Source organism: Podarcis melisellensis (assembly GCF_964234715.1).
Source record: "Podarcis melisellensis genome assembly, chromosome: 4".
Taxonomy (NCBI): domain Eukaryota; kingdom Metazoa; phylum Chordata; class Lepidosauria; order Squamata; family Lacertidae; genus Podarcis; species Podarcis melisellensis.
The window spans coordinates 90,353,469-90,375,741 of NC_138531.1; the positions used below are offsets into that span (position 1 = coordinate 90,353,469).

General features: G+C 44.2%; 1 protein-coding gene across 1 annotated transcript in view; it reads right to left on the reverse strand.

The window, feature by feature from the left end:
* Window positions 1–18,365, reverse strand: part of TYR (tyrosinase) — a 51,373-nt gene extending 33,008 nt beyond the window's left edge. The window contains exons 1-2 of the mRNA XM_081909906.1: window positions 17,361–18,365; window positions 1,698–1,914 (exon numbers count right to left, since the gene is read on the reverse strand). Of these exons, the coding sequence (XP_081766032.1) occupies window positions 1,698–1,914; window positions 17,361–18,185 (1,042 nt within the window). The 5' untranslated portion in view covers window positions 18,186–18,365. The remainder of the gene's footprint in view (window positions 1–1,697; window positions 1,915–17,360) is intronic.
* Window positions 18,366–22,273: the final 3,908 nt, after the last annotated feature.

Consider the following 22,273-nt stretch of genomic DNA (forward strand, 5'->3'; position numbering starts at 1 on the left):
TTGGTAAAGGCTGTTCTCCAACTGGAGCGCTCGCAGGCCAGTGTTTCTCAATTGTAGTGTTTATACTACATTTTCCCCCAATTGTGGTGTTTATACTACATTTTTAAAAATGTTATAGCTTAATCAGCCAAGATATAAGCAAGCCTTTTGCCCATGTATACAACCCTGCTCCTCCATCACAGTGTAGCTTCATTCAACCAAGATGTTTCTACTTAACAGCCATTTTGCATTTTGTCAGAAATGGTTTCCAGAGCAAGCCAGGATCTTTACACCAGCTCTCTTTGCCCATGGCCTGGGCTTTAGCTTGCGTTGTGAGAAGAATGGGAGGCAAGCACACCAGACAAACCAACCCCCTGTTTTTCCTCTTAACTTCACCACTGCCATCTCTTTGTTTTTCTCTGGCTGCCTCCACTAAACAACCCTTAAACAATCTGGATTTCAACTGGCCCAACCTACTCCCAATACTAGGTAGAGTAATACAGCACGTAGGTGTGGAGTGAATAAAACAGCTTCCGATGAATTCCCTCCCTCCACGCCCCCCCCCACCAAAAATAAGCTTTTACTGAAGGATTTAATAAGATAACATTTTTTGGATACAATAGTTTTAGGAACAGAATTGGACAAAATGACAGGAAGGATTTGAAACCTGCGGGACCAGAGATTTACAGAAGATTGGAAGAAGTATATGAATTATTTGAAGAGCAATTGGTAATCAACAAATTACGCTAGTAGGACTACAAGAAGTTTTGTAAGGAGAAATATACGAAGTGTTACAAAGTAGAAAAAGATAGAGATATTGGTTATGAGATTAAAATGTAATAGGGAAAATAAGAAATGCATACTAAGAGATTAGATTGGGAAATTTTCAGACAGGACTGATGGAAGTAAAAAAACCTGAATAAGATGTAAAAGTATGTTTAATTACTGTTGAAAATGATATGTAAAAAAACTAATAAAATTATTTATACACACACACACAATAGTTTTAGGAAGGGAAGTCAATTTTACAGTTTGAGTAATTACTCATAAGATTGAATTGAAAAACTAAACAGTGAAAAATGCATTCAGCTACCCCTTCTATGCTGCTGCCTTAACCAAGCCAATTATCAATTTCCACCCATCAGTTCAGCTTCTGGGCCCATGGTCCTTTCCTGGTTTCTTCCTCCTGCAGTGTACAGCAATTCTCTAACACTTCCCAGTATTTCTGTGCTTTTAAAGTATGTCAGCCCCTTTCCTCTCTGGCAGATTTCCAACTCCAAGACTTCACGTTTCTGACTATACAACCTTGTCATTAGGCACTTACTTACTAGCTTAAACAATCTCCATCCCAAACTTTAGCCAGTCAGGAAAAGGATAGAGTTAGGTTTTTATTGCTCCTTAAGAGTCAGGTTCCTAGGATGAACCTTTGACCTTCTTCTGAACTACTTTCTGAGCAAAGCATACCCTTCTGCCTTGAAGCTTCCGGTATACTTGAGCCTTCTGCGCACCAAAATCAACCATTTTACAAACAAAACCCTGACACAAAATGCCCCAAAGTCTATCCTTTCACACAAGGATCTTGCACTTAATCAGGAAAATCCCTTCCTGAAAAAGAAGAACTCCTTTGAAGTCAACCCTGAAAGCTTTATTTGGGGGCAGGTGTAATATTTGTGCACACAACTGTCACACAATAGGAAGGAGAAAGAAAAATGGCTTACCTTCCAAAGTATTCCTGAAGCTGAAATTGGCCATTTTGTCCATGGTCCCAGCTTCATATTGAGTCAGGCTTAAGCAGAACTCGACGTCTTCTGAAGATGGAAGCCTGGGAGTTCTCCCTTTGTCATGGTTCCCAGGATTTCGAAGCACAGGACCTTCGTTGGTGCCGTTGCAGAGCTCTTGGCGGCTGTTGTACTCTTCTGAATGGCTGCAAATCACCTATGAGACACACATATAGTATTGCAAAGGTTGCTTTTAGAAGTTCTGGTGCCCTATTTCAGTAAAGGAGATTTGTGCGTGTAATCAAAGCTACCCAAACATTATATACTGGATCTGTGGGCCAAAAAAATCAGATCCAGACCAAATTATGAATGCTATCCATTTGCACCAAATTTATTTGATTTGTAACCCAACTTTTGAAGGCATTCTGACTGACAAATAGTGTAGGACAGGAACAGTATAGGAATTATGCCCTGCGTACAACAGTGTACACTATCATGCAAGTGAGTACACTCTCTTAAATGCATATTATGGGAATTGTAGGCTGCAGATTACCAGGCATCATTGATTGAGAGGACATTTGGAGTATAATCCATACTTGCATTTACCAAGGAGACTGGGAGAGAGACAGGAGGAGAAAAAAGAATTAAGTGCATGCATGATAGCCATTTCCACATATCTAAATGACTGTGACATGGAAGATGGAGCAAGTTTGTTTTCTCCTGCTCTGGAGGGTAGGACTCGAACCAATGGCTTCAAGTTACAAGAAAGGAGATTCCAATTAAAGATAGGAAGGACTTTCTGATAGTTAGAAGTCAGAGCTGTTTGGCAGTAGAATCAACTCCCTCGGAAAGTGGTGGACTCTCCTTCATTGGAGGTTTTTAAAGGGAGGTTGGATGGCCATATGTCATGGATGCTTTACTTGAGATTCCTGCATTGCAGGGGGTTGGACTGGAGGACCTTTGGAGGTCCCTTCCAACTCTATGATTCTATGCACTGGGCTAGACCTGTGGCCAACATAATTCAATTCCCCTTATCTGTCGTTGACCATCAACAGATGCTTCCACCAACATGCAAGAACCTCAGGACAAGCAGATGTGAGATAATCTACTCTTTTAAAATCTCACCATAATCCATAGTCAGTCAGAGGTTTTAGCTCTGAAGCGGGAGAATTCTTAATTCCTTCCCAAAGTGCATCATTACACGGCTTGGTTCTGGACAGATACATTTGTGTCCCTGCCCCCCGCCTCCTCTCGCCAATATGGATCACCAATCCCTGCTGGAATTTGACAGCGTTGTTAGCTTTTGTTTCACCATGGAAACACATTCTGCTGTTTCATTACACATGAAGCGAAAGGGCTTTTCCTTCGATCAGATTTGAAATCTGCGACTTTTTCGACCACAACAAGGATCCAACTGTCCTAACTTCCTGCCACGACACACTTTTGTATCTTGTGGAGTTTTGTGAAAGAAGTAATTCTTAAAATACCTGCTCTTCACAAGGCGGGTTAGTTCATGTCCTGGTATGATCACCTCTTTGAAATTCTGTTTTATTCACCCGTAACAAAGGAGACACCCAAAACAAATGAGCAATGGATCAGATGCCGCCATCTCACACGTTAACTCAGAAATGGAGGGGGCTGGGCTGGGCACATCTGAACAACAGACAGGTGCAAAAAAATCATGACCCACTGGATATAAACCTAATTGTAAGGTAAAGGTAAAGGTACCCCTGCCCGTACCGGCCAGTCTTGACAGACTCTGGGGTTGTGCGCCCATCTCACTTAAGAGGCCAGGGGCCAGCGCTGTCCGGAGACACTTCCGGGTCACGTGGCCAGCGTGACAAAGCTGCATCCGGCGAGCCAGAGCCGCACACGGAAATGCCGTTTACCTTCCCGCTAGTAAGCGGTCCCTATTTATCTACTTGCACCCGGAGGTGCTTTCGAACTCCTACATTAAATCTCAGAACTGAACAAGTGTGAATCGAGCTTAACATAGCCGATTTCTTTCACACATGGCATCTACTTATCCATGATTGTGCAATGGGGCAGTTGAGAGGTGGAACAGTTACACCCCATAAGTGGAGGGTGCAGTTTCAATTCCACCTGCCAGGCCTCATACATGGGGATACATGCATCCAACTAAAGAATCCTTATGTATTGTGTCTCAACTGCGAAGGATGCCTTCAGAATTAGAGCTGTACCTGTTTTAAAACGACTGTGGACACGCCCACAAGGTGGGGATAGATACGCCCAGTAGCTTATTGTTTTTGCCAGAAGCCGAACTGCAGCAGAGCAGATACAGCGCTGCATATGCTGAATACACGTCTAGAGGCTCCAAGTGTCCCTATTTTCCAGGGACAGTCCCAGATTTACAGACGCCATCCCAGTTTCTGATTTGATCCTGGAATGTCCCACTTTTCCTTAGGATGCTCCTATTTTCATTGGAAATATATTGGAGGGTATGGAGTTATGTGACCCCCGAGACAAAGAGATAAGTAACTATACAACCTTTAAAAGACACCTGAAAGCATATACAGTGGTACCTCAGGTTAAGAACTTAATTCGTTCCGGATGTCCGTTCTTAACCTGAAACTGTTCTTAACCTGAGGTACCACTTTAGCTAACGGGGCCTCCCGCTGCCGCCGCGCCGCCGGAGCACGATTTCTGTTCTCATCCTGAAGCAAAGTTCTTAACCCGAGGTACTATTGCTGGGTTAGCGGAGTCTGTAACCTGAAGCGCCTGTAACCTGAAGCATCTGTAACCCAAGATACCACTGTATATGTTGGAAGCTGCTCAGAGTGGCTGGGGCAGGGTATAAATTTAAAAAATGATGTTGATGGTGGTGGTGATGGAATAGGACGTCTCTATTTTATTGGAGAAATGCTGGAGGATTTATAATTGGCTGCCAATTAGCTCCTGGGCCAGTGGTGTAGCGTGGGGGGTGCAGGGGGGCCCGGCTGCACAACATCTGGGGGTTAGGGTTAGGGGGCGCAAATCCACGGGTTAGGGGGCGCAAATTACTTGCCTTGCCCCGGGTGCTGACAACCCACGCTACGCCACTGTCCTGGGCTATGATTAAAGTGCCGGGTTTTTTGCAGATAAAGCCCTATACAGCTTGGGACCAGGAAGCCTGAAATATCCTCACTCCTTATGCACCCGGTCGACTGCTGCACTTTGCCAGGAGGTCCACAATGTAGGAAGCAGACCTTGAGTGGGGTGGCTTCTACCTTTCGGAATTTCCTCCCCTTGAATATTAGACAGGCACAGTCCCTGTTATTTTCCTGGTGCCGCCTTTTTTGGGTAGAGAACCAATGTGAATCTAAACTGGAATTGTATTTAATATGTTTTAATAGTTTCATGATTTTTAGTTTTCTGCCCTGGGCTCTGTTGGAAGGAAGGGCAGGACACAAATTTTAAAAATAAAAAAAAATCAATAAAATAAGTGCAAAGAATATCAATTCCCTCCCCCCCCCTTCTACCCTCACAACCCCCACTATGATCGCGGCTTTATGTAACACATCGTGTATATGAAAATAACTATCTCCCTGCTGCTGTGAGATATTTTCCTATCACATCTACTTGTGATTGAAAATGATGTGTTGTGGGTTTTTAGTATCTTAGAAGACAGAAACAGGATTCAAGATGATCTTGACAGGTTGAGAAACTGGGCCAAAAGCTAAGAGAAATGAATCTCAGCAGAGGCAAATGTTAAGTTTTGCATTTAGGTGGGTGTGTGGTGGTGCTGAGGAATTAGATATACAAATCTAGGATGGCTGAAGCTTGGCTTCACAGCAGTATTTGTGAAAAAGAATACAGGGGTCTTGGTAGACGACAAGCCAAGTGTGAATTAGCAGAGGGAAAAGGGCTCATGCAATTCTAGGTTGCACCAACAGAAATATATTACTTTAGTCAATGTTAGCCCTACTCAGAGTTGACTAGGGATGTTGGAGAATTCTGATGGAAGCAAAAGTGGACACTGCCAGTGTTCACTTATTCGTCCCATTTCTGGAATAGAAATCAGTCCAGCAATTAATGATTGTCATACACAGTTGTGGTTGTTTTCAGTCCAAAAATGATGCACAATTGATTACTCCCCACCCCCAATTTAAATGACATTTCCTTTGCACTGAAACAGAGGCCACACACATTAAGATGAAAGGTATACATCATTACGATATAAGCATAACGTACGTATAGTACAGTACTCATTTTAGCTTAAATAGCAGACAGTGAGACGGAAAATGTAATATTCAGCAGGCACTGAACTGCAGCGGAATGGAAACAGTGCTGATTGTGATGAAGACGGATCAGAATAGAAATCACTGCCTTCTTGCTCCCATAGAGTAGACCCATTGAAATGAATGGACATTACTCAGGTTTCTTAATTTCAATGGGTTGCACTCACTGTGGTGCTAAGCAGATTTTATCTTGAGGAGCGGAATAATCTCCCCCTCTGCTGTCCCTGCCTGGCACCTAAATCTGTTCTGGGTTTTCCCCCATCTCCCCAGAGAAGTTTTGGGGATAGCACACATGGAGGGAGAAGAGGGGGGAAATCCCCTTGCACTAGCATGTAAATATAGTTGAGTGGGGACTAGCATTGCATGCAACCCACAGAAGAAGAAGAAGAGGAGGAGGAGGAGTTTGGATTTGATATCCCGCTTTATCACTGCCCGAAGGAGTCTCAAAGCGGCTAACATTCTCCTTTCCCTTCCTCCCCCACAACAAACACTATGTGAGGTGAGTGGGGCTGAGAGACTTCAGAGAAGTGTGACTAGCCCAAGATCACCCAGCAGCTGCATGTGGAGGAGCGGAGACGCAAACCCGGTTCCCCAGATTACAAGTCTACCACTCTTAACCACTACACCACAAAGGTCACAGTCACCTGATAGTGAAAAGTAACGGTGCCACTGTGTTCTACTTTGGTCAAATTTCACATAGAGAACTGTGTTCAGTTCTGCAAACTGGTTAAGGTGGATAGAGAGAAGTTTTTCTGCAGTTTTCATAATACTTGTGGACCTCTAATGATGCTGAATGTTGGAAGATTCAGGACAAACAGAAGAAAATACGTATTCACACAGAGCAACTAAGCTTTAGTCAGAGCAAACCCACTGAAATTACTGGGTCAAATGTCATCATGTCCGTTCATGTCAATGTTGAAGTCAAAGTAGCGAAATCGCAGCTAAGAAGCTCAAATGACTGAAACCCTTTGGACATTAAGCCAGTGTCCAGACTTTAACATTCAAAAACTTTACTTGCAGAAACTTATAGTTATGGATGAATTAAAACATAATATTTACATTCACATGCTTCTCCAAGCATGGGCTTACAATTTCTTCTTCTAACTTCCAAACAACTGTATTTTCCTGTTTCCAGAGCTCAGCACTCTCAGCCTTCTGTATCTCAGAAAGGCCATGCCTTGCAGCTCCTAGGAGAGATTTCCACTTTTATCTTCTCCTCCAGCTTTGCTCTCTTTCTTCCAAGCGGAGAAGAAGCACTCTGTCACTCTGTTCAACTTAGCAGTGTTCCAAGTGGGTTCTAAAACACAGCCATCTTGCTTCACATAAAATGGAGTCTCTCCTTCACACCTCCATGTGACCAACGTTAACCAATCACATGAGAACTGCTAAAGAACTCTCTGGAATTCATTTACCAACCAATCAAATTTAAACACATGGTAATACATACAAGCATTTGCAATTTTGGTGAGTAAATTGAGTAAAACATAATTGAATACCTATTCACTCAGTGGCAGAGCACACGTTTTGCATGGGAGAAAGGCATAGGTTCAATTCTTGATGTCTGCAAACCGAGGTGGGGAAGACTCCTGCTTTGAGAACCTCTTCCTCTCAATGTCTCCTGAGGTAGATAGACCAGCGGTCTGACCCTGGTATATAATGCCGCTTCCTTTGTTCCTATTCTAGTGTCATTGTCAGAATTCTTGCAGGAAAGCAATTCAAAATCTGGCCTTTGATTCATGTTGGTATGACAACAGTGTTTCTCCCCAGCACTTCTCATTACCTCCAAAAAAACACCCACCCTGACTTCTATTCTAACCTTTCAATAACCATGTTTTCTTCTCTATAAATAAAGTATAGATATGCAAACATTTCACACCCATCTAAAGGCATTCAACCAATGTATGAAATCAATTCTAATTTTACGGCTAGCAATAGTCCCCTAGCATTCAATACATTTGTTCATTCAGATTGCAGGGGAAACAGAGCATACAGTGGAACATTATCTCGGAATGTGTCGTTTTCAAAAGTGTGTGAGTGAGAACAAGCTTAAGCCTTGTTCAGGAACTTTCCTGACCATATGAGAGTTTAGAATGTGGAGGTGGGCCAGGGGTGTGCACACAAGCATCAACCCCAATGTGCCTGGGCATGGGGGTTTCTTTGTAGATCTTCATGCTTTCAGCACAAAGTCTGAAAATGGTTTCTAAGCATGTTCTGCTGAATAATACTAAGATGGAGTTCTCCATCTCAGGGAAGCCATTAAGACTGTGTGCACATCATACAGTTAAAACACATGGCTTCTCCCAAAGGATAACGAGAACTGTAGTTTACTAAGGGGGATGTGAATGGTTGCACCATGGGGATAAAACTGCAGTTCCCATAATTCTTAGGGGGAAGCCATGTGCTTTAAAGGTATGTTATGCACCCAGCCTAAGTGTTTTCAACAGAGGAATGCTTAGGAACTCTTTTCCGACCTTCTCGTTAAACTTCTGGTCATCAGCTTCTTTGGGCCTGTGAGCACATCTGAAAACCAAAGAAACTGTGGTGAGGACCATATATGCACTGCAACCACAGCTCTTACCACCACGAATTTCTTCCTGAGGTTTGGTCGAAATCTCATTTCTTGTGATTTGAATCCATCGGTTGCTACCCTCTGGAGCGGCAGAAAACAAGGCTGCTCCATTTTCCATGTGGTGGCCCTTCAGGTATTTGAAGGTGGCTATCATATCACCTCTCGGTCTTGTTGTCTTCAAGCTAAACATACCCAACACCCTCATATGGTTAAGTGAATGCCTGAACAGGTGTCAGGGACTGGGCAGAGAAGAAATGGTGGAGACCACCTCCCCAGCCTTATCCTTCCAGGAAGGAGGAAGAGGAAGGTAGTTTAGATTTACAACAGGGGTTTGTGGGAGGTCACAGCTCAGAGGCAGATGAGGGAGAAAGTTGGGAAATAATGGGAGGGGAGGAGGGGGAGGAGAAGGAAGCAACAGAGAGGTGACAGCCAACAGACATGGTGTCCTTAGAAAGCATTTCAGACTTCCAGAACCCAGCAAGCCTTGAAAGTAGGAAAGCAAAGAGCTCAAAGACAGAGGGCATGTAGCTTTAGGTCTGCAAATTTTGTGGAACTGATTACTTCCCCTGTTATGTAGTGAAGTTTCACCCTGGGCCAGCAGGGTGATACTGTAGATAGTTTTCACTCAGGTCTGTAGATAGTTTTCACTCAGGTCCACGTCAGTTATTTTAGGCGGGAAACTCTGGGTTGTTGTTGCTACAATGTTGACAGCCGGCTGCCTATAAAAGCAGGCCGGCTGAGCTGTTTGCTGTTCAGTTTTCTGTTCCAGCTTACAAAATAAAGAGCAGCTTTGGAGAAATCACTGTGTTGTCTGCCATGTCTACCCACTATTCTACATCCCCTACCCCTAATTTGCACTGCAATTCCTTTGCAATGCGTGGAATAGCATAATGATGATGTAGTTAATTACATAAGCGATGTAAGTTTTGTAATTTTGCCACAGCAGACAGCGAGGTGGGCGGGAGGCAAACTACAGCAGAACAGCAACAGGGCTGTGTGTTACTGATACGGAATGAAATGGGAGGTGATGCCTTTTTGCATCTCTGAGCGTTAGATTTTTATTTTATTTTTCTTTTAAAAGTGCTTTCAGGTTTTCCTCAGTCCTTGGGTTCCCTTTGTTCATCAGTCCAGCAGCGTGGGAGAGCCTCTTCGGTGAGATGAAATTCATTTTGTGTTTTTTTTTTTAAAAAAAATATTAGCTTTCAGAGGGATGTGTTTGTGTGTGGGAACATAAACTGTTTTTGACAGTTTTGATCGCAGGAGCAGGTACCTCAGAAGACCGTAAACACGAGAGAAGCATGCTTTGCAATTGCAGAGGAGTAACAACAGTTGGCTGAGGGAAAAAGGAAAAGGTTGGGCTGCATGAGGAGTGGAGGAGAAGTCAGCATTTTAGCATGCATTCACAGTTATCGCTGTTTCCATGGCAACATCTCCACGGAATAAAGTATGCTCTCCTTTCTTTCGAAGAGGGGAAGCAGAGTTTGAAATGGATACTTCACATAACCCCCCAACAACAAATCCACAACAAGTCTTGAGTGCTCCCTGATCTCCTGTGTAAGTGTCATTATATTATTGCAGTTCAAAAAGCTGTTTCTTTGAGACTCCCCTCTGAAAGAAAGTGTTTTCTTCTTTTAAAAAAGATGCTTTTGCTTCTTATTTGCCTTCCACAAAGCCCTGAATAGCCTACCTCCTTCATCCTTTTTTTTTCATTTTGTTCTGGACTTGACAGCCTTCTGGCATTAAATCTCTCTTCCTCCACCCCATTTTCGAGCGCATTCTCCTCTTGTTTACACTGCTGGGAGTTGCAAGAAATCTCCATGAATTCTGAACTTAGCCCAGTTTGAGAGGGATCAAAGATGTTTAATGAGTTGTGTGAAAACTTGCAGGAATCTTTTGTAATTGCCTAAGTCAGGAAGAAGAAGAGTTTGGATTTGATATCCCGTTTTATCACTACCCTAAGGAGTCTGAAAGCAGCTAACATTCTCCTTTTCCCTTCCTCCCCCACAACAAACACTCTGTGAGGTGAGTGGGGCTGAGAGACTTCAGAGACGTGTGACTGGCCCAAGGTCACCCAGCAGCTGCATGTGGAGGAGCAGGGAAGCGAACCCGGTTCACCAGATTACGAGTCCACCGCTCTTAACCAATACACCACACTGGCTCTCTGGGAAACCTCAGACTTGGGATGTGTATATGTGAAAAGGGGACTTGCCCCAAGCAATACCTTCTCTGTAGGCCACACCCTCACCTGCTCTGCTCAATGCATGTCTTGACTGCTTTGGCCTGACTGAAATGTCTCATTGATCTGCATTAATGCCTGCTCCCCACTTTGGCATTTATAGTATAATTTTCTATTAATTCTTATCTGCAATAATCTTCATATCAAATAGTTGCATTGCTTCTTAAATTGACTTCCCACCTCCACTTCTGCAGTGTTTCTACTCACACCTTTTCCGCTACATTATATCTTTATCTATTACAAAACAAATAAAATCTCTGTTGCAATTATTTTATCATTTCCCTTCTGCTTCTTTTATCTTGAATCCTGGCCACAATTTCATTTGACTATAGTATTTTTTTTAAAAAATAGTCCATGAAAGGCATCCCTTCTTCTATATAAAATAGTTCATCATTTTGATCTCTTGATATCGCTGTCAGTTTTGCCATTTCTGCATAATCCATCACTTTCAAAAGCTACTCTTCCTTTACTAGAACCTGATCTCCTTTCCATTTCTGTGCATTTAATGTATTGTTAATCTTTTTTGGAAGCCAGCCAGAGTGGCTGGGGAAACCCAGTCAGATGGGCGAGGTACAAATATATTATTATTATTATTATTATTATTATTATTATTATTATTATTATTATTATTATTATTATTTTCTAGCTGCGGTTGTCACATACATAAATAGTTTTGCCATCTTCTTTGGAACCCCTGTCGCAATTATGCCTGCAAGGAAAGTTACCTGAAGGAGCATCTGAGGTCCAGCTCTGAGGGCCTTCTGGCAGTTCCCTCACTGCGAGAAGTGAGGTTACACGGGGAACCAGGCACAGGGCCTTCTTGGTAGTGGCGCCCTCCCTGTGGAATGCCGTCCCATCAGATGTCAAGGAAATAAACAACTACCTGACTTTTAGAAGACATCTGAAGGCAAACCTGTTTAGGGAAGTTTTAAATGTTTGATATTTTATCGTGTTTTTCATATTCTGTTGGGAGCTGCCCAGAGTGGCTGGGGAAACCCAGGCAGATAGGTAGGTATAAATAATAAATTGTTGTTGTTGTTGTTATTGCTGCTGCTGCTGTTGGTGTTGTTGTTGTTGTCTTTTGGGAAGAGCCCATTTCCTGCTTTTTTAGTCATCAATCCTGTATCTTTTGGCCTGTTCCCTGCTTTTTCAAAGCAAAATTAAAAAATTCCTTCCAGTAGCACCTTAGAGACCAACTAAGTTTGTTACTGGTATGAACTTTCGTGTGCGTGCACAGTTCTAATTTTTTAATTTTTATTTTTTTAATTTTGTTTCGACTATGGCAGACCAACACGGCTACCTCCCTGCTTTTTCAGTCATCAATCCTATGCACCAGAAGCTGGCACAAAGCATATCAGTTTAGGTTAACTTGGCACTAAGTTACACCAGATCAAAACTCTGTTCAGCAGTGGGGCAACTGCTGCCATGCCTAAGCCAGTGTGGTGTAGTGGTTAAGAGTGGTGGACTTGTAATCTGGGGAACCGGGTTCGCGTCTCCGCTCCTCCACCTGCAGCTGCTGGGTGACCTTGGGCCAGTCACACTTCTCTGAAGTCTCTCAGCCCCACTCACCCCACAGAGTGTTTGTTGTGGGGGAGGAAGGGAAAGGAGAATGTTAGCTGCTTTGAGACTCCTTAAGGGGAGTGAAAGGCGGGATATCAAATCCAAACTCCTCTTCTTCTTCTTCTTCTTCTTCTAAGCCAGCTGAAAGGAAAACAAGCCTTTTAAAATAGTGTTCTGCATCAGGTTGCCAGGTCACATAGCTGAGCTGAGTAGGCTTAGGATCCAGAATTGCCCCCCTTTTTGAAAAACAAATTTTTTTTATTTGCAGATTTATCAAGGGATAGAAAGAAGAAGGAAACAAAACAAGAAAGAAGAAAGAAATAGATAACAACAATAACAACCAAATAATATAACAATAGACCATCAATCCACATTGCGGGTACAGTGACCATCAGTTCAGGAATCTTAAGTTAGACATATAAGCCGATATAAGCGCTGCAGTTGCGCAGATGCGTATCAACACAAAATTGATGCCCATTTGAAATATGCTTGAATGTAGCCTGGACAGAGGACCTTGCAATAAAATAAAAATGGTGGGTGTTTCTCCTTCCAAGCTCGAAGTGTAAGTCTCTTAGCCACCATAAGAGCTCACAAAATCCATTTTTTGTTGTGCAGCCATTAATCCCCATACTACAGGAATATAGTTTAAAAGTACACGGACATTTACAAATATCACGGATTTTCCCAGTGCAACATTTTGTTAACTGCTTCAGACCAAACGGAATTCACCCCTGGCCAAGCAACGTCACGTGCCTCAAAAGAGGCGTTCTCAGCATTCAACCTCCAGCATCTGTCTGTGATAGACAGTACCTTTCTATGCAAACATTGGGGAGTCCAATATACAGTGGTACCTCAGGTTACATACGCTTCAGGTTACACACTCCGCTAACCCAGAAATAGTGCTTCAGGTTAAGAACTTTGCTTCAGGATAAGAACAGAAATCAGGCTCCGGTGGCGTGGTGGCAGCAGCAGGCTCCATTAGCTAAAGTGGTGCTTCAGGTTAAGAACAGTTTCAGGTTAAGAACGGACCTCCGGAACGAATTAAGTACTTAACCCGAGATACCACTGTACTTGATATATTAACACCTTTTGTTTATATGGATAAAGAATGGAAGCCTCTGACATTTGCATGACTGACATGTGTGTCACCATCACGCAGGTGACCTCTGGCACATGCACTTTTTTCGGAGCCAAAAGGGGGTAGGGCAGGGGAGGAACATGGTGGGTTGGCGTGGGGTGGGAGCAGGCCTAGGGAGGGGCGGACTGGACTGGGACTTTTGTGTGTCCCATGGGTGTGCGGGGCAGCCAGGAATGGAACCCCCACTTAAGCAGGGATTCCTCTGCATAGCCTACTATACAGAAGTGAAAATTCTGGAGGTCCGTTCTTAACCTGAAACTGTTCTTAACCTGAAGCACCACTTTAGCCAATGGGGCCTCCCACTGCTGCCGTGCCGCCGGAGCACAATTTCTGTTCTCATCCTGAAGCAAAGTTCTTAACCCGAGATACTATTTCTGGGTTAGCAGAGTCTGTAACCTGAAGCGTCTGTAAACCGAAGTGTATGTAACCCGAGGTACCACTGTAATCCTCATCACACCTCAACACTGGCTGTGCTAGCTGAGGCTGATGGGAGTTAGAATCCAACAGCACAGCAGGAGGTTAGACCAGATCACTCTTGCAATCCCTTCCAACTCTACCATTCTATGATTTTAGAGGATCACAGGTTCTCCAATTCTGATTTAATGGAGTCATAAAGACCATACTATGAACATTTCCCCCCAGCTGGCTACAATAGGCAGTTCTTTATCTACAACACAGTAGACAGTGTTTTATATTTTATCCTGTTGGCTCTGTTTTCAGTGTTTCCACATAGCTTGAGGCCCTAAGAATGGATTTTTAAAAAAACAATAATCAAAATGACACACTTTACAAAACAAAATCCTCAGCACTCTACCAAACAGGTTAATTGGGACTATCTTTCATAATAAAAAGCAAAAACTTTCTCTAGCGACAAAGGACGCTAAATGAATAGGCATTTCCCTTGAGAATACTCAGACTCCTTTCTTGCCTGTTAAGGTATAGAGTTAATTGATTCATTACTAAAATCTTGGCTCTGGGGGCAAGTAGGAGGGAGGAATCCCACCTCCATTCCTGTTTGCAGAAAGAAGTTGCCAACATGTGTGCTTATGTTTCCACTCTTTTAGCTCTAAACATTTTAAGCTTGATGGCCATAAGCAATTTGGCACACATTAGACTTGCCATACATCAGGAAAATGCCTGACATGTCCAGGTTTCTGGGTGTAAAAATGGCGTCAGGGGGGATTTTTGCCCAACTGGCAAAATATCAGGGAAAACCTGGATGTAAAAGCAGCAGAAACAGCTCCAAAAGCTGAAAATCACTATTTTGTGGGGAGGTTTCCCCAATAAAGCCCAACTATATTCGTTCAACCAACACTCAACAACACATTTTCAAGAAGTAAACTTTCAAAAAAGTTTACTTTTTGAACTATGGCAACTCTAGTGGCAAACCTAGAGACCCCACCTGCAAAAACAAACAACCCCATGCTTATTCCATCACAGAGTCGATTACTGAGAGACAATGTGGTGTAGCAGTTAGAACACTGGGCTAGTACAGGGTTTCCCAGACTTGATTCTCCAGTTGTTTTGGGACTACAGTTCCCATCATTCCTGACCACTGGTCCTGCTAGCTAGGGATGATGGGAGCTGTAGTCCAAAAACAGCTGGAGAACCAAGTTTGGGAAACCCTGGTCTAGCATCTTGGAAGACCAGAGCTCACTGAGTGATCTTGGGCCATCTTTCAGCCTAACCTACCTCACAGGGTTATTGTGAGAGTAAAAATGGAGAGAGTGGGAAGGTTTAAGCTCCTCTGAGTCAAAGTTTGAAGGAGCTGGGGTTGGGGAAAATTTGCCCAGTTTGCCTCGTGGATTCATCCTGCTCCTCTTGCCCCGCTCCCACTTCTGCCTGTTTTGAAGTCACACACACAGGGTGTGTGTGTGTGTGATGTTTGCATGTGAATCTTCCTAATTAATATAATGCACACCTGAATTATTATTAATTAAATTCGTATATCTCCCCATACCCGCAGGTCTCAGGGCAGTTACAACATTGGGTAACATCCCATTGCTCGATATCACATATGCACTTGGGTTAGTGGCAAATTGGTGTGTTCAGGGCTATACTTCAGATCTGATGCTACAACCCCTCTTAAACCTTGCAAAGTGCCCATCTTTGCTGAAGAATCATCTTTCGGTTTATCCACTTTCATGGTGAGGCAAAATGGCTACCAAAGATAACAAACTGCGAGGATTCCCAATAAAATGTTGCATTGTGGAGTTCTTCCCTTCAGGATTCCAGCCAATTTCCCCTCCCACCCATCTCACACACACACCCCAAGCCAGTTAGCACACCATAGCCATTGAGTAACTTAGTCCTCATTGGCCTATTTTGGGGGGTTCCAGCTTTGTAGGGTTTCTTTTCTTGTCTTTTTGTACTTACTTAATCCTTAGCGTTCCCCCAGTCCTGTGGATAATGCTGCCTTGTGTATGTGTTTCTATTTTGGCTACATAAACTCATAGCCTGATCACCAAAAGCAGAGAGAGTTAGGTAAAATCACATTTATAGAACTCTGTCTCTCTCCTCCAATCAGCTTCCACTTATCTGCTGGCGTTCAGGCTGTCTGTTTACCCAGGTGTTTGTGGCTGCCTGGATTGTAAACCAGCTGACAAAATGGATTTTGCTGCTGCTTTAATCTTTTGGTCGTTTGCGTTTTGACACATTATAGTCCCCAATTGCTTCTTGGAGAGCACATTGCATTTTCGATAGGCCGTAAGTCACTTGCAGAACTGCAGTTAGGAAACTGCAGTTAGAAGGATCTCAGTGCTGGTGGGAAAAAACCCTTGATGGAGATGATGGGGAGCAGGGGCGGAGGAGGGGGGTGCGGTAGGTGCGGTCTGCCCCAGGTGCCACCACTGAGGGGGGTGACAAAATGCTGGGTGGCACTCATCTCAGTGCCTGTAGCGTGCCCGAGCCACACGTCTCTCCTGGGAGTGACGCGATGGCTTGTGCATGCACAGGCTCCATTCTGCCCCAAATGGTCCACCCGCTGCATCCCCCCAGCTGTAGGGTGGCTGAGTGGGAGGAGGCAGGCAGACTCCGGAGGACCCGCAGTGAGCCCTGTCCCTGGGCATGCTGCCCCAGGCACCTGAGCGGCTTCCTCCGCTGCTGATGAGGAACCCTTGCCACTCAGAATACAGGGGCCTGAGCTAGGACCATCAAAATCTGCCTTATACTGCATCAGACCAATAGTCGGTCTAGTTCAATGTGTCCTACACTAGCAGGAAGTGACACTCTAGCATCTCAGATAGGGGTACTCTCAGGGGACAATCCCTATCTAGTGATGCCAGGGATTGAACTTGGAATATTCTGCTTGCAAAGAAACACTCTACCACTAGGGATGGCAGAATATGTTGATTTCAGTTTCTCATTTTTCCAGCCTTAACTTCCACATTTCCACATGTTTGCGATTTGAAAAGCAAACTCATCATGAAAACTCACCAACCTTTCAGTGCAAATTTCTCCTAACATTTTTCTACGCAATTTTCCCTAACACACACCTTTTTTTTTTTTTTTTTGGCTAAAGCCTCCCCTAATAAGATGCATTTTTCGTATGCAACTTTCACTAATCTTTGCATTTCTGTGCACACTTTACCAATGCATGTGCATTTATTTATTTTTTGCACATGTTGCTGAGCTGGAGAACCACCCTGCAAAATTTAGAGGAGTGCAAATATCAACGAATGGCGGCATTTTGGTTCGCATAATACTTTGGCGAACATAAATTAGGTTCTAACTTCTCTCCCACCTCAACTCACTGGTGAGCTATGATCTTTCACTAAGGTAGATTAAGGCAGCTCCACATGCTCATACAAATATGCAGAAAAACACAACTATTCAGGGCATCCTGGTGCACAAAGAGACTTAAAGGTACAGTTTCTCCCCTGCATAACTCAGCAGAAACAGATTCCCACCTCCCTGTGCCTACCTGCCAAGAGGAGAAGAAAGAGGCTGGGCTGAGTAAATTTGGGTTGCTAGGGTGCCTTCCGCCCATGTACTCATCCGTGCAGATGTCGCAGCTCTCGGCGTCTCTCCAGTCCCAGTAGGGGATGGTGAAGTTCTCGTTCCCAGTGAGCTTTTGGATCTCGTGTTCCCACATGAGCAAGAAAAGACGGTGCCACGGAAGGAACCCCGGAGCCTCGTGGGCAAAATCGATATCCCGCCACACATTGGTGCCTCCAAGGAGTGTGTCCCGAGAGACATAGTAGTGCATCCAGACAAAGAGGTCGTACACATTGATGTCCCGGAACATGGGCGCCGAGCCATTGTTCATCTGGGCATACGTTCCGGTGGCGATGACAAAATCCCGGCTGGTGGTATGCTTGGCTAGGTTGAGGTAGGCAAGGAACTGGTTCTTTTCCCTTGTGTTGAGCTGGAAGATGTCTTTCCTCACCCTCAGCTTCCTCTCTGTGCAATTGGGACCGGCAAAGTTGAACTTGCAGTCGGCACAGCTGAATCCCATGAAGTTGCCGGAGCATTGGCACGTCCGGTTGTAAAACACAGCGGGCCAGTCTTCCCGGTCGTCCACTCCAGAGAAGGGAAACTGAGGGCCGAGAGGGGCATCTGAAAGTAGGATCTCGCGACAGGATCCCCTACCTGACAGCTCCCCGCAAGGGGACCCATCGCCAGGCCAGATGGGACAGCATTCCTTGCTCAACAAGCTGTCGGCATTGGCGCATGCCCGAGGGAACTGGCCAGAACTGAAGGGCAGAATACCCAGGAAGATGCCAATGCGAAAGAGAGACATCTTCATTCAGACCTAGAGTCCAGTGGTTCAGCAGCTGGCAAGGAACAAGCTTCTGTCCCTACACTTTCAGAGCCCTGAGAAATTTTCCCGACATCTCTCCAGAACATCACCCAGTCTCACTTCCATCTATCCCCCTCCCCTCAACTTTCTGTAATCTGATTATCACATGTCCTGGGCTCCGTCCAAAGAACTCTCACTCCCCTTCCGCCTTCGGCTCCAGTTAATATAGAGACTTACTATGAGAATCTCATCTTCTGCCTAGCACATGATCGCTTTTGATGTACCAGCAGCACAGAGAGTGGAAGCCTTGGTCACACACAGGAACTTGGGTGCTTGGTATAATGTCTCATGGGGTTTCTGCACGGAAGGAGGAGAATCGAGGGCTGGGCAAGGCTGGGAGCGTGTAAGGAAATCCCACAGAGCTTGGCGCAGTTGCTGAGTGAGCCCAGCGCAGCAAATCTGCAAATTGCTAAAGAAAACTGGTCTGGAGTTCCTCAATCATGCCTTTGAGAGAAAGGCCTGATTTTGTGCATTTTCCAGACAGAAAAAAATATGCATAAAACTATCCCGTAAAAAAAGGAGGAGGAATAGAAGGCATAAATAGGGAACACTGACATTTTGGTTCTCCATTTGAATTTAGCTTGGTGAACAAAGGAGCACGCTTTCATAAAAGACCATGCACTCCTGCATGAACTTGCTCTGAAGTTCGGCTCATCCTCTGAGGTGCCTCTCCAGATGCTTGCCCTGTTGGAGATGCCAAGGGTGGCAGCTGGAGAAAGAGCCATCTTGGTGCCCAAGTTGTAGAATGATCTCTCAATGAAGGCTTCCTAATGCCAATGCTTATGTATTTTAGACATAGGTGCCGAGTCCCTATGAAGGGCACTCACAATTTTTGTGTGTGCCAGAGCTGTGCACACCATGTAGGCCTGCATGCCCGACAGTGTGCATGTCCGAGGTCAGCCTGCCTGCTGATACGCACACCACAGGGTATGCTGATGTCAGATGCACACACTGGCAGGCATGTTGATGATGGTGGTGATGATGATGATGATGATGATGATGATGATGATTTATTATTTATACCCAGCCCATCTAGCTGGGTTTCCCCAGCCACTCTGGGCGGCTTCCAGCAAAACATTAAAATACAAGCCACCCTGCTTTTAGATGCCAGGCAAAGACTATCATAATAATCATCACTATCATACCTGCTTAACTGCTATTTTAACAAAGGTTTGTTCTTCATTAAAAATAAAAAGAGAAGTACTGAAACTTCTTTTAATTGTTAACATGTAGCAAATTAGTTTGCATCAAGAGTTGGGCTACTCCACCTCTTTTATTCCATTTATAGAGGCACATTTAAGATGCTGCGATTTCTAGATTTATATACGCAACCTCCCTACCTGTAGATGAGTTGTTCAGCTTGCATCCACTGGGATGAGGTTCAGGACCTATTATGGCTGCCTTCATGGGCATAGCCGGGGGGGCAGGGAGGGGTAGCTGTCCCCCCCCCTAAATCAATAAAAATTCTTAGCAAACTGAGGTTCTGCCTCCACAACAAAAGGCCTGCCCCCCTAACAAAAATCCTGGCTTAGAAAGACAAGTCCAATATCTGGTTCTGTTTCTACCACCTGCTGTGGTGCTGAAAAACATCACTCTCTGCTTTGGGGGATAGGCTGTCCTGGTGAAAAAGAAGGCATGGTTCCTGCACCTTCAATTGTTGTGAACAAGGGAGGATGTTGACAGCCAGTTACCTCTGCTGCATTTCCAGAGCTGCAGGAGCACTACCCTCACCCTTCTATTTTTTTTATATATTTTTTTGCATCAAGTCACCTGATTTATGGCACACCAAAATAGGAGATCATTTGCAAAAGGCCCCATGGCTCAGATATGATGGGAAAGACCTGAGCTCTAAAGGTCTTTTTCCAGCTGCACTGGCTCCCGGTGGAGTACAAGTTCAGATTTAAGGTGCTGGTTTTGACCTTTAAAGCCCTTCACGGCCTAGGACCCTCGTACCTATGGGACAGCCTCTCCCGGTATGCCCCACGGAGAGCCTCAAGGTTCATAAATAGCAACACCCTAGTGGTCTCGGAAGTTATATTAGCTTCAACCAGAGCCAGGGCCTTTTCAACTCTGGCTCCAGCCTGGTGGAACGCTCTGCCTCATGAGACCAGGGCCCTGCAGGATCTGATTTCTTTCCGCAGGGCCTGTAAGACAGAGTTGTTCCGCCTGGCCTTTGGCTTGGATCCAATTTGATTCCCTCCCCCTCTTTCTTTTCCTTTCTCCTCCTGTGAGGCTGCATTTTAATATTTTAATGTTTCAATATTTTAATGTATTTTAATCTTGTTTTTAAGTTGTATTCATTCAACTTGTTTTTATTATTGCTTGTTAGCCACCCTGAGACCGGCCTTGGCTGTGGAGGGCTGGGTATAAATAAAAAATATTATTATTATTATTATAAAGCATTCTCTAGACTGTGAACATTCTGCCTGAAAAATGTTGCCTTTCTGCAGGAATCAAGGGGTCGTCATATGATGTTTCTGAGTAGCACGCGGCTTCTTAATCCTCTTGGCTTCAGGAAACACAGACAGATTATCACAGGGTCTTTGTGCCTGCTTCGAGCTCCCCAAACTAGGCTGCTTTCTCTCTCTTTCTCCCCCAAAACAGACTTTTAAAAAGTTGACTCAAACTGCAATCACTCTTGCTGCAGTATTTCATTCTGCATGCTGGTTTAACCATTAGAAAACCTGAAGACCTTTGCCACTCATTGAATCCTGAACGTAAAGTGGAAGGAAAAACCAGAGATGGCTCATTTGTGGGGAAATTACCCAGTCGGCTACTTGACAAAGGTCAAAATGTAGGACACTGTCTCACAACACAGGGAGACAGACAGATGCTGTGTGGCTTTTCAGGCTGCTCTAAAATTGTAGAAATGCAACTGTATGACATTATTGCAGTCAAACCAACAATTCATGTTTGGGCAGATAGGCACATGAATGGGCTGAGGCTCACAGAGCTTTCCTGAAAAAATTGCTAGAGAGAACTCTGTGAGATTACTTCCTTTGTCTGCCTTGGCAGGAAGCTGTAACACTACATACCGTATTTTTCGCTCTATAACACGCACCAGACCATAACACGCACGTAGTTTTTAGAGGAGGAAAATCCGTAGGCATGCTACCCGTAGGCATTCCCTCCATAACACACACAGACATTTCCCCTTACTTTCTAGGAGGAAAAAAGTGAGTGTTATGGTGCAAAAAATACGGTACTTCCTTCCTGCCTAGGCATCCCTTCTCCTTCTTCATCATGCCTTCAAGCAGACCACACATGCATGCCTGAGCTCTGCAGCTCAGACACTATTTTTTAACTTGCATTTTGTACTTTTGTAACTTAGATAGTGGCCATAAACTTGCCTTCATTTTGCTACTGTAATCGCTGCTTCAAGACCTAGATTGTGTAAGTAAATGCTACTTTTACTTCTTCACAAAACACTGTGAGTGATTGTTGTTTTGAAGAGAAAAGGGATAATACCAGGAAAACCCAGCCTGCCTTAAAGCATCCTGGATTGTTCTTTCTAGAAGGTTACATCAACCTTGTCTTAACTTCCAAGTTTAAGGTGAAAAGGATGGTACTCTGCTGATCTCACTAACATGAGCAAGGAAAGATAATAGCTAAATAATATATCCTCTCCTAGTGTCTAAATTCATTCCTACAAACAGACACAGCTTCCTGGATAGCATCTCCATGCCAGAAGGGCTGTACATATTGGGATTCTCCTTGTGTTAAAGGGAAGGTGGGGAACCTTTAACCCTCCAGATGTTATTGTTGGACTCCAACTCCCAGCAGCACCAGCAACAGGCCCATTGGTAAGGGATGATGGGACTTGTTGTCTAGCAACATCTGGAAGGCTACAGATTTTCTATCACTTTTGCACTTTTCCAATCTTAAGATCAGTTCTCCACATTCAGCATGAAATTCTCCTAATACACACATACACATTTTTGTATGTGGTATTTTCCAGTAAGCGAACACATTTTTGCAAAGCGGTTTTTCCTAATGCCATGCATGTCTATGCATTGTTTTCACTAATATATGTA